A 12,686-nucleotide genomic window follows, 5' to 3' on the forward strand; every position below is an offset into this window, starting at 1 on the left:
CGAATTTGTAAATGTGTAGATTGTTGTAAATATGGGGTAAGGGCATGGGTAGAGTAGGTGACAGGGGGGGGGGGGGGGGTGACGTACGGTAGGGACGAGCTTTTCTCCGCTCCGTCCCCATACGCACCTCGCCTTGCATTGCCTTTATTGATGTGTACCCTTGTGACCTTACCCCTCGCTCACCTGTCTTTCCCCCCCCCCCCCCTTGTCTCCCACACGAGGACTGTGCGCCACTGGGCACCGAGGGGAGCGTGCGAGAGTCTGCCATTGTGCGCCTGAAACTCCCGGAACCAGCTGTCTGCATCGATGCACCACCTTATGGACCACATGTCTGTGGCTGAGCACCACTGATGGACCCCATGGGTTGGGGCATGGCCCCTCTGCTGGAACCAGCCATGAAGGCCCGAGATCTTGCTGGCGGACCTTGGTCACAGGGCACCTATGCCCCACAGGTGAACCACCCCTAGTCGGCCCTGTGGGCCATAAATAAATAAAAATGGACACGATTTGTGCACTTTCATTTTATTGCAAATAGGCCGCCAGCAAAGAAGATGACAACAACAAGAAGATAACAATAGCCAGCAGAGGGAGCCGAAGAGGAAGAGCAGCACCAGGGTTTGTTGGGTTCATTTTTTATTGAACAGTAATGACTGTGCACCGATTGGTGCTTGAGGGTGTTTTGGTGCGTTGTGGGTGCTTTCTGGTGCGTCGATGCAGGGCAAGCTGTCTCTCCCCCCCCAAAAGAACAATCACAGGTCCTGGGTTGCCATTGTAAATAAAGATAGCGTCATTGTAAATAATGCGCCCCCGCCGTTCATGTATAGTTTGAAGACCATTCCGCAATTCGGTTAGTTGTGGGCGTGAGTCTGTTAGGCAGGGTGCAATGGAGCAGCGGGACATATTTATTTATGTTTTAAAACTGTCACACTCAGGGTCAGGTTAAATATAGAGGGAACTACACCTACGTGCCACACTAAACGTAAAGGTAATAGGCCCGGGACGTGCCTAAGAGGAGGAGGGTGCAGTGTTGTGGATATGAGGATTGTGTTTTTTTATTGTTGTAAAAATATCGCCCTCCTTCCTCCAGTTGTGTATAAAGGTCAAAAGGGCGTCCCGTAATTAGGTCATAAACAATCACGTTAGCCAATCATAGATTCCCTGCTTGTTGGTAGTTATTTCCTTATTCTATGTAGGTTAAGGCTGTGTCTTCCATTAATTAATACTCCATTGCACCGAATTCAAATAGATAGATCCCCTTTCATTTTCATTCACAAAGCCTCTATTGCCAACTGCATTCGCCGCCATTGCCCATGTGCTCCCACTCGGAGAAGAAGGGCGTGCCCGCCCATCGTCATCAAGGGTGGAGCCAGAGAGCCCGTGCCGACCAATCAGGGCCGAGGCGAGCTCACCGATGGGCGTGTTCTGGAGGCCGGCGGCTTGATCGCCCGCGGGGTTATAAAAAGCGCGCGCGCCTTTGGGAGAGGAGTCCTGAGAAAGCACGGAGAGCGAACCATTGAGTTCTAAGAGTTACACAAAAAGGAGCTTCAGAAAGAGAGACCAAGCTGCGTGATCCAGGAGAGGAGAGAAGGATGCCCCACAGCAGCTTGAACCACAGCAGCTTTGAACCACAGCAGCTTTGAACCACAGCAGCTTTGAACCACAGCAGCTTGAACCGCAGCAGCTTGAACCATCGCAGCTTTGACCGCCGCAGCTTGAGCATTGACGGCAGCGTTGCTGTTGAGGAAGGGCGGCGGCTGCTCCCTCCCGGCCCGGCCGTCCTCTGGTCCGAGCTGAACCTTCCTCCCGGTCCAGCCATTCACTCCTGCCTCCATTCCCCATTCGTGTGAGTCTGCCTTTTGTTTGTTCTGTCCTGGCTATTAATTAAGACTGTAGGTAAGCTAGCATTGCACTGTGTCTCCTTGATTCCTTCTGTCTTTATTTTGTTATCTTTCCTTCTTCCTTGGTTATTTTGGTCCTGTAAATAGTAATAAATAATAGTTGTATTTAAAACCTTTTTGCTTTCGTCTTCCTCTTCTTCACATCCGTGTCGTCTTTGTCTTTTCCCTCATTGAATATCTGTGGCACGATTTGGCCAACGTTTCAGGATCGGGTCTAGTCTTGGTAAACGGCTCACGCCGCGGTTCGCTTCGCTCGGCGCAACATCCATTACACTGCGGCCGTGAGCGGGGGGTGTTCCTTCGCGTACCGGGAAGCGCTGGTATTTAGGTCATAGGACTTGTGGGCCTAAAACCCTATCCAGCGCCGACCGGGCGTGGCGTCATACCCCCGGGACCATGTCGGTCCGTGACAGACGAGGGGCTTAATCCCCCCTCGAAGGGGAACCATAGGCCGACGTTGGGTTCCGTAACAATATTATACAAGCCGCGAGCATGACCTGCTTATACAGTACAGTACATTCACTGCTGTGTGATTTGTGTTTTCATGGCTTTCACGGGCACAAATTTTAGCTGCACTATAAGCGAGAGATTCGCGGGATATCCCACCAGATGTGTAAACAAGTCAACTCTGCGAATTATAGAATGTAAACGCTTCATTAAATCGATTACAGTTTGCAATTTATGGTAAAGCATGATTAGAGATCTTACACAATGAAAATGCTTCGGGGGATGTTCCATCAGTGACGAAAACATGTCAACCCCACGAATTATAGAATGGAAATGCTTCATTAAATCTATTATTATTGAAGTTAGCAGATAAGCTAAATACGGCACCTGGTACATGGTGTTTACGTTTTTTTTGTTTGTTTCAGGGTATGGTATGGTTAAGCTGGTTAAGCACTTTTAATAAACTGTAAGCGCATTCCTTCAATAAATTAGAAATGGTACCTGGTGTTGTCGTTTTAAAAAATTTGTAAGCATTTTTTATGAAACTGTAATTATGTGCATTTGTGGTCGAAAACATTTTAAACTTTAAAAAATTTCCTCAATGAATCAGGAACAGCCAGGAACGTATAACGTATCCCCCTTTGCCCCATTGAAACAATGCCGCGGCTTACATTCACGGGATTTACATCGACCTTTGCGGATTTTCGTTGACATTTGCGGGTTTTGTCTCACCATTTCCGGGACTTTCATCGACCTTTGCGGATTATCGTCGACATTCTCGGATTTCCCTCACCATTCGCAGATTTTGCCTCGCCATTCGCGGGTTGTTCCTCTCTATTCGCGGATTTTCGCGACTCGGGAACCTATCCCCCCTTTTTCCATTGAAACAATGCCCCACTATTCGTGGGTTTTGCTATTCACGGATTTTCCAGGAACGTATCCCCCGCGAATAGCGGGGTCCAACTGTACTTTAGGGTGCCCTGAACACTGCTGTTTCTGGAGGGTTTCTGCGCAAGCATGCCGAGCATTCTTGGACGGATTAAGTCAATTTGAAAGTCCCGTTTTGGGATCTTCCTAAGAAGTACATCATGCTGCAAAATTAATCCCATTTGCAAAACCACCCAATGAGCAGTGTCTCAGGTTATCAAGTTTCTCCATTTCTTTATGGCAATTGTTGTTTCTCAGCAAACAACTCTACAAGCCACACCAGCGCTATATTTGTGGTTTATCTGGGAACCAGGAAGATGAGGAAAAGGTTTATGAAATAGTTGGATAAAATGTTATTTGTTAAGTGTCTGATTTGTCCCATTACACCTGTAATGAGTTGTATGGTTAAACTCACCAACATGTAATTGTAGTGATTACATGCAGTTGCCACAAATGATCATTATTGTAATTAATTGTTTTTTATTCAACTTCAAACTGAGAATTCAAGCCAAAACAAAGTTTGTCGAGTTGTTTTTTTTCTACGAATTATTTGCAATTAAATTAATCAGTTTGGTCCATCCTGCACTGTTTGCAAACACCTTGAGAAGTTTAAGGTTTATGGACTTTAATTTCTAGCAATTTATTTTGTGTGATTGCAGCTGTGGCATCAGATTTTGGAGTTCACAGTTATCCGACAATCAAACTGTGAGTGTGGCAACCGAACCATGTTATGGCACTGCACATTAATTGCAAGGATATACAAGCAGGAAGAGGTTATTTCAGCTATCACTGCTGTGTGTTATCGATATCACATTATCTCCTTCCTTTACTTCAACTTCATCTAAAAACTTGCTTGCACGTCTGCTTAACATTTAGCTGTACATTAAGAGGTGGCACGATCGTTCAGCTTGTGGCCTACTGATCTCCAAACTGTATCTTTCTGGATTTGATTTTCGACCATTTCAAATTTGTTCGACAAAAATGCTGTTCAGTTATGCTGCTGGCAGGACCCATTGCACTGAGAGACACAGTCCCATCCGCATTTATGATGTGGTTGCTAAAGATCCCAAGGTATCTTTCCAAACGAGTAGTTCATTGTGTTAGTATGCTCTAGCCTAATTTCATGGTTGGAATTAGCTTTGTAGTTAGCACTGTCTGAAGCGTGCAAAGTAATGCGGGAATCTGGGTATAGTGCAGACAGATCAGACTAATGGCTTTTAACTGTGCATTATATTGTTGTTGCGGAAATGACTTCTAGGGGTTAATAATGCATAAGTTAAAATAGTTATTTCCCTTTATTTGTTTTAGAATAAGTGTGAAGAAGAACCACAGTGTAACTAGAAATGCGTCGATAATCATTTGGATAGAATGTCAGCTCCCTTCACAATTTGTGTCGAAAACTACTTTTCCATAATCCCTTTAAAAATGTTTTATCCTATGCAAATCTGTCCTTTTATGTTATTTTGAAAGTTAGCAGCCTTGCAAGCAGACTAGAGCCGGAGTTCAGGCGTGCTCTTGCAGGACCTGGAACGCCCGAGATGAGCCGAGAAGCTTAGGGGTGTTAAGGTTTTGGCTCAAGGGTTTTGGTTTTGGTTTTGGCTTAGGGGTGTTAAGGAAGCTTGGTTTTGGCTCAAGTGACGCCTAAGCATCCAATGAGCACTGAGTGGGCAGAGCTGAGCAACATCAGGAGGCAGGGCGTAGGCAGAGGTGATAAAAGCTTGGAGAGTGCCTAAACAATGAGAAGGGGAGCGGATAGAAGAGCAGTCGGATGGGGAAAACACGCAGACATCTTCCCATCATCACGCCTTCCTCTCCTCTCCCGCCCCATACTACACCTCTGGCCCAAAACCAGTAAATACAAGGAGACAATGTCACACACAAGCATGCTTCTCATGGTATACCTATCTCTTACTATACCACGAATTACACTGCATGCACAAGCTTCTCACCATTATATGGATAATAAGATCTGTCCTTCACCACAATTACCGCAGGCAGTACTGGGAGTGATTTGGACTGCAGAGGGAACATGAGAGAAAGTTCAGATTAAGGACATCGTTTTCTTATGAAGGGTGAAGACGTATTGGTGGATAAAATATTTGAAGCAACAGGAAAGAACAAAACTCATGGTTTTGTAACAATACATTTATCTTGACACAACGTTTTAATTATTTTTCATATCCAAATAGATCGTATGGTACGGTCCAGATTGCCATTGTACCAGCGCAATGACCCATATTCACAAAGATGACATCAAATCTCTTGCACACACATCATGTCAGAGCATGGTGAGCTTAAACGCTCTACACTCAACGATGCAGTTGCTCTTATCAAATTGCAACAGATAAAAAAAAAAATTTGGTCGAATATGATCCTGCAGCAGATTGAATGCAGAACCAAATGGCTCATGGGCAAGAATGCTACCCGCTGGGCTATCCTTCACCCTTTGTTGAAGACCAGCTTTGCTGGAAAGATAACTTGCCATGCATTCTTTACATGGTTCTTCTGCTGTCTGTCCTTCCTGCAGCATCAAGAACAATTTGGCATTCAGCTACCACGGACCATATGTAAAGGAGAGGATCGTGGAATTTGCTCAGCGTGTTTCTGGGTAGGTCAAACTACAATTCAGTAATGATGGTGGAGGAGATCAAAACGATTTGTGTGGAACATTTATTTGAAAGAGAAAGATGAATAACGTGTTTTTTTGTGTAATATGAAAACTTAAACCAAAAAATACCAATGCTAAAAATGACTTTTGGCTTTTTAAAATGCAGCAACGTGTAAAAGTAACGCATTTACAATTTCACTAGCAGGGGAGGTTAAGGAAAGATGTGCGTTCAAATTCAGAGAAGTTGTGCCTGTTTCTTGGTTGCTTTAACTTTTAATACTTTTTGGCCTTTCATTTATCTGCTGTCACGGTTTCCTGCTGCTGTTTCCCCGTTGAAGGCAGTTGCCTGACTTCCCTCGTGCTTGTCCTGAAATGGAATGTAATCATTAAGCAATACCAATTAAATCCAGATGTTCACAAGTTGTTGCTGTGAATGGCCAACTGGTTGAGATGAGTGTGGGAGTGCTTCTTGTACATGTCGATAACTATGCTCTATGATCGTAGCAGAACTTTCATAGTTATTATTTTTCTCGGTTATTGGAGGCAGTCCTGCATTGCATTATTTCAATGTTAGTGCAGCTAGACAGCTGCGTGTTAACATTCTGACCGCCGAGTTGTTTCCTGTTGGTTTATTTCCCAGTGGAGTCTGAACAAGCATGAAGTAATTCTGATGCCGTCGTATTTGTATTACATGTTGGAGTAGACTCTCACTGGGGAAACTGGGTCTGCTGTCCATATGATTTTGCCGATGGGACATTAAGTATCGTTCATAAGAAGTGTGCATTTCGGACAGAGTCCTGTCTACATTTTTGTCCTCTGCATATCTCGCATTACTCTGGATTAAGACCACCCTTTCAAGGGTGGTCTTGTTGTTGTTCCATGGTATCTTGCATCTCCATTCAAAACGATCAAAGAATATCAAGCTGGCAATTGAACAAGGTTATTAATCCGCTAACCCTAACCCAGAGGGACTATCGGTTTGCTCTCTGTCTGTCTGTCCGTCTGTCCCACCTGTGGTTTTCTGGATTTTTTTCCCATACCCTTTAACATATCCAACTGAAACTCGGTACATGGCTTTATTATGATACGTCATCACCAATTTTTCATGGAGTTATGGCCTTTTTGCTTGGAACAAGAACATTCACAGGACCGGTAGGGGACATGTATTGCAAAGCAATTCTCCCTCCTGTTCCACTTCTTCTTTTTTTTCTTTTAAGAATTTAGCCACATTGAGTAGATTCAAAGTTTGAACTGGCTGTTCTTAGTCATGAGCATGAAGAAAGTTGATTACTATGGATGGGATGTGAAGATAAATGTCATCAGGACAGAAGTTGGTGAAGCAGCATACGGGATGCCTTTTTAAAGAACACAACATTTATTTATTGTCTGTGCCATGTGCTTTTGGCGGCACCAGGCCCACTGTCCGGATCTTCGATGGAATCACGACGCTTGGAGATGCACCGGGATGTGGCGAGCCTTTCTTTGTTTACATAGGGGGCGAGTCACCGCTCAAGGTGAAATGATTATAGTGGTATTGTTGAGTTACCTGATATTCGGTCTTGTTTGCTACATTGAATTTTTTTTAACAACTACTTGATCATTGGCTCCGTTAAAAACACCACTCATTAATGTGCTGCTTGTTCTAATGTTCTGTGCAGGAGAAGTTCAAAGACACTGCAACAGAAAAAGTAGTCTTCAGCTGCTTCTACATGGCCCCGGAGAGCGTTTTTGCTCAGGTTAGGTGGTGGAAGCAGAGAGGGTCACGTGAGGATGAAACGGACTTTACTTGCAGCTGTGCGCTAAGCTGTAGCCTAATGTTACATTTTGACGGCCACCTCTGACTTCTTGATAACCTTTGTGTGAGATACCCAACGATTCTGTGAATGGACAATAGGCAACATTGCCTAAGCCAGACATTGAATAAAAGTTTGCTCAAAAGTTAAACTTTCCTGTTGCTTCAAATATTTTATCCACCAATACGTCTTCACCCTTCATAAGAAAACGATGTCCTTAATCTGAACTTTCTCTCATGTTCCCTCTGCAGTCCAAATCACTCCCAGTACTGCCTGCGGTAATTGTGGTGAAGGACAGATCTTATTATCCATATAATGGTGAGAAGCTTGTGCATGCAGTGTAATTCGTGGTATAGTAAGAGATAGGTATACCATGAGAAGCATGCTTGTGTGTGACATTGTCTCCTTGTATTTACTGTATATTTGGACTTCTTGTGAGGTTCATTCACATAATGTGTGCATGAAATGCATCAAACAGAAACAAATCCACTATTTTGGAACATTAGTCCCACTTAATCCACATAGTCTGTGCATCTGCATATCCTGCTGTTAGTCCTGTAGACGCATTCTATTCCAGCTTTATGATCTTTTCCTTGTGTTTGTGTAATTCAGAGTTGGAGGATGGTGCACTGGCTCGCTGGGTTGAGAACTCTCGTTTCCCTTCCTTCGTATCCCTCGATGTATTCACCCTCAATCAACTGGCTGTTTCTGGTAGGACGATGGATGATAAATGATGCAATGTGAGAGGGTTACATGGTCTTTGTAGTATTTGTTTGGGGAAAGAGGTGAACAAGTTAGAATGATCGTTTTAAGGCCATTTTCCCTGCTAGAGCGGGGGTTAGCCTTGCGGGCCCCATGACAATCATGGTTCCCTGTTTGAGGCAATGTTTTTATGGCCGGATGCCCTTCCTGACGCCAACCCTTAGTCGCCTCTTACGATGCGCAGGGATACGGTGTACCTATTCTAAACCGGGGTACACACCGGGATCATTCATCCCAGCAAGCTGGTACTCAATTTGCTGACCTCGGAAGGATGACAGGCTGAGTCAACCCCCCTGGCGTTAATTCAGCGATCGACCGGGATTCGAACCCAGGACCATAGGATCCCAAGCCGGCACCCTAACCGCTAAGCCAACACCAGGCTGAGGTGAACAAGTTAGGATAGAGACAATTTGAAACCTAAACTTGTCAGGTCATGCTGTTCTAAGACACTTACCATGACATAAACTCACAGTGCTGGAAGTATGTGCATTGCATCTCCACTCCAATATTATGTTTATTCATAAATAAATAATATATATTCATATATGGATAAATATATATAATATACAGGTTTACAGTATCTTTCACTCAAATACAAGTATTAGTTGCATTAAATAAGAAAATAATGAACTGAAGAAGCGTGGTTGTCAGAAGACGCTCTGCTTGTATGTGCTTGTGAAAGAAGAATGGATATGATTTGAAAGTCTTCAAACTGCTCAGTTTCACGGGTTAAGCCAGTGTGATGGACACATTGGCATAATTACCTTTATGTAAACAGATGGGTGCAAGAGAAGATAAATACCTGTTTGTCTCCTGTTGTACATAGGTGCTGCACAAGCCTGTGCTTCCCGAAGTTCAGATAATAAAACGGGGTGTAGGCCTGTAACAAGATGGCCAACTTGATGCTGCTATTTTGAAGCATGCTTACAATAGTCGGTCAGTGTGACAAATGGACACATCTAACCGGTTTTGTTGGCAGCACACTCCGAGGATTAGTGCGTGACACAACTTGTAATTTTTCAACCAAAGGAGATGCTTGTGTTTAATCAGCCAATGGTAATGAGTTTTGTTCGGCTGAACCAGCCTGAATATGGTGGGGTCTGTAGGTCTGGCAATCATGTATCACGTGATTGTCTCGCCATGTCTCGAGTCTATGTAATTCGGTGGAATTCCATGAATGGGTTCTCCCATATGCACTATAACTGAGCACTGTCAGCGAAAAGGGGTTAAAAATGAAATGGTGCAGGAGGGATAACCGCAAAGGGACAGTTTAGCTCAAGTTGACAAAAGTCCTTGGAATGTGGATTTGATTCTCACTATCCCAGTTTTCAGCTTATTTTGGAGAATAGGCAGTGCAATATCTTTTTATTTTATTGAAAAGCTCCCCTGATATCAAGCTTTAAGAGCATAATGGCTAATTCAGGTCTTCTTATCATGTTGCTACACCTTCCCTCACCACTGTTGCACACATGTTCTAGCTCGAGAGTTGAAGTCCCTCAGGTCTTTTGGGCTAAGTTGGCTATGTCTCACTGGCTTCACTTCAGAGAGTTTCTTCTGTGTCAAAAGATAACTTGATTCTCTTGTGAAGATTGTCTTCAAGAAGACAAGAAAATCTTCAAGAAGAAGATTGTCTTGTGAAGATTCACTTCTTGTGAAGATTGTCAAGGTTGAAGATTGATTGGAGAAGATTGTCATGGGGACCGCAAGGCTAACCCCCGCTCTTGCAGGGAAAATGGCCTTAAAATGCCTGTTGTTTCTTGTATTCTCTTGTGAATGAGGAACTCCAGATTGTACACATTTTAAATTTTGCTGGTTTGTGTGGAAAAAATGGCAATTTTACTTATTTTTGCTGTAGTTGTTTAATTGTGAAACATACATACATACATACATACATACATACATACATACATACATGCAAACATACTGTTACGGGTCTGAGTTTCGGGATTCACCATGAGTGTCCTGAGGCCACCGGTCAAGGATAACTTCGCAACCGTGTAGGTTGCTAATCAACCATGAATGGCAATTAAACAGCCAAATCTCCCATGGTCCTCCGTCTGACACTGTTTACCTGGTGGTGACGTGGCAGACCTAACCGGGGGTCATGCCCTCAGTTCGTACTCACCTGATCTTATCTAATCAGGGGCAGCCGAGCGAACTGCCAAGTATGAACTGGCTATTGTTGTTGAGCCAATTGGTTGGGGAAGAACATCTCTGCCATCACTATTGCACCTTAGCCGAGTCAATAGGAAAAGAAACGAAACGGGCAGGTTTGAAAGAACTGTTTATACCAAAGAATTGCAGCACGCAAGTATTTACAAGTGACAATAAAGCAACACATTTACAAGGCTCAAAAAGAAATAATTTCAAGTACAGATACATTCAAAGTACACCGCCCCCATGCCAAATAAATAAATAACATCCTCCAGTGCACGGCATTGCCGGGGCGCCAAAGATGCCGCCGTGCAGCACATAGAGATGGTATTGGGAGGGAGAGGTGTGCAATAAATTGATTGATTAATTGCATAATTAAAATCAGTAAATAATAATCATAAAATAATTTCTTAATCAATTGGCTAATAGCATACCTAAACCACCAGTGTTTCATCCGAAGCTGTAACTTTTAGAAAATTAATTAAATAAGTCATTAATCGAAAACATTAAATAATTAATTGATTAATTGACTAATCAATAAATAAGTAATCGATTAATTGATTAATCAATAAATCAAAAATATCCTTTATAGCCGCATCACTTGGTCACTGTTGTGTCCGAATATTAGCTTCCTAGCTCAAAAGGTACCCGAGATATTGCCCAGATGAGAAAGAAAATAAACAAGTGATTAATACCAAAAATAAATATATAATAATCGTAAAATAATTAAATTATTAATCAACTGGCTAATATAATCTCGAAACCATCACCATTTAATCCGAATCTGTAACTTTTAAAAAATGAACGAATTAAGTCATTAATGAAATAATTAAATAATTAATTGATTAATCAATAAATCAAAAAATACCCTTTTCAGCCAAATCACTTGGTCATTGTCATGTCCAAATATCAGCTTCCTAGCTCAAAAAGTGCCTGAGATGATGCCCAGAGGAGAAAGGAAATAAATAAGTACTGAATAAATAGATAATAATTAAGTAATTAATCAATTAATTGATTAATCAAAAAACAAAAAATATTCTTTTTGCCAAAGCATGTGCTCACTATTATGCCCAAATTTCAGCTTCCTAGCTCAAAGGATGGCTGAGATATCGCCCGGACAAACAAACAAACAAGAAGACGTCATGCAGAGCACGATACTTGCAAAATACGCCCCCCTCACCTCCCCAAGAAAAAAAATTCCATTGATACAGCAAATTGTCCATTTCACCAAGATTAAAATTGACAATCTTGATCATAGCTCGGGTCAATAGGAAGAAAAGTGACGATTTTTCAGATGAAAAATGATGATTTTGGAAGGTTGACCTTGAGCTGACCTTTGACCTTTTGACCTCAAAAATAGTTGGTTTCCCTATTTGGTGACTCAATGTGCAAATGCTGTTAAATTTTCAAGTCAATTGGATGAAAATTTACGGTTTTTCAGATAAAAAGCGATGATTTTGGAAGTTTGAGCTTGAGTTGACCTTTGACCTTTTGACCTATAAATAGTATCTTTCCCACTTTAGTGACTCGATATGCAAATGCTGTTCCATTTTCAAGTCAATCGGTTGAGAATTGACGGCTTTTTAGATGAAAATTGATGATTTTTAAAATTTGACCTTGAGTTGACCTTTGACCTTTTGACCTCAAAAATAGTATGTTTCCCAATTTAGTGACTTGATTTACAAATGCTATTCAATTTTCAAGTCAATCGGATTTAAAATGGCGATTTTAGAAATTTTACCTCCAGATGACCTTTGACCTCAAACTCAATAGGCTTCTCAATTGGGACGACTTATACAACGTGGTGAGGTTTCGTTAAAGGTGGGCGCGATTCGGAAAATTTTAAGTCCGCTTACCGCTTATCCGCTCCGCCAGCCTGTGTAGTCCGATTCGCTTATCCGTTTCAGCGGCCGAAAATCTTAGTCCGCTTACCGGTTATCCGCTTCGATTCGATTTTTTAAAAGCGCTTCGACGTTTTTAAAGCGATTTTTGACGTTTCTAAAGGGAATTTAATGCTTTTTAAGCCTAAATAGCCATTTCTAACTACTACAAAGACAAACAAAGCTTTTAAGATCAAAAATATACATTTTTATTTAA

General features: G+C 42.4%; 1 protein-coding gene across 2 annotated transcripts in view; it reads left to right on the forward strand.

Moving 5' to 3' along the window:
• Positions 1-12,686, forward strand: part of LOC137435160 (protein disulfide-isomerase TMX3) — a 65,617-nt gene that overhangs the window by 23,827 nt on the left and 29,104 nt on the right. For both annotated transcript variants that reach the window (XM_068128692.2, XM_068128691.2), the window contains exons 5-10: positions 3,932-3,977; positions 5,800-5,880; positions 7,295-7,394; positions 7,539-7,616; positions 7,925-7,991; positions 8,286-8,384. In XM_068128692.2, the coding sequence (XP_067984793.2) occupies positions 3,932-3,977; positions 5,800-5,880; positions 7,295-7,394; positions 7,539-7,616; positions 7,925-7,991; positions 8,286-8,384 (471 nt within the window). The remainder of the gene's footprint in view (positions 1-3,931; positions 3,978-5,799; positions 5,881-7,294; positions 7,395-7,538; positions 7,617-7,924; positions 7,992-8,285; positions 8,385-12,686) is intronic.

This window comes from Myxine glutinosa, chromosome 9 (genome assembly GCF_964187855.1).
Source record: "Myxine glutinosa chromosome 9, kmMyxGlut1.1, whole genome shotgun sequence".
Classification (NCBI taxonomy): domain Eukaryota; kingdom Metazoa; phylum Chordata; class Myxini; order Myxiniformes; family Myxinidae; genus Myxine; species Myxine glutinosa.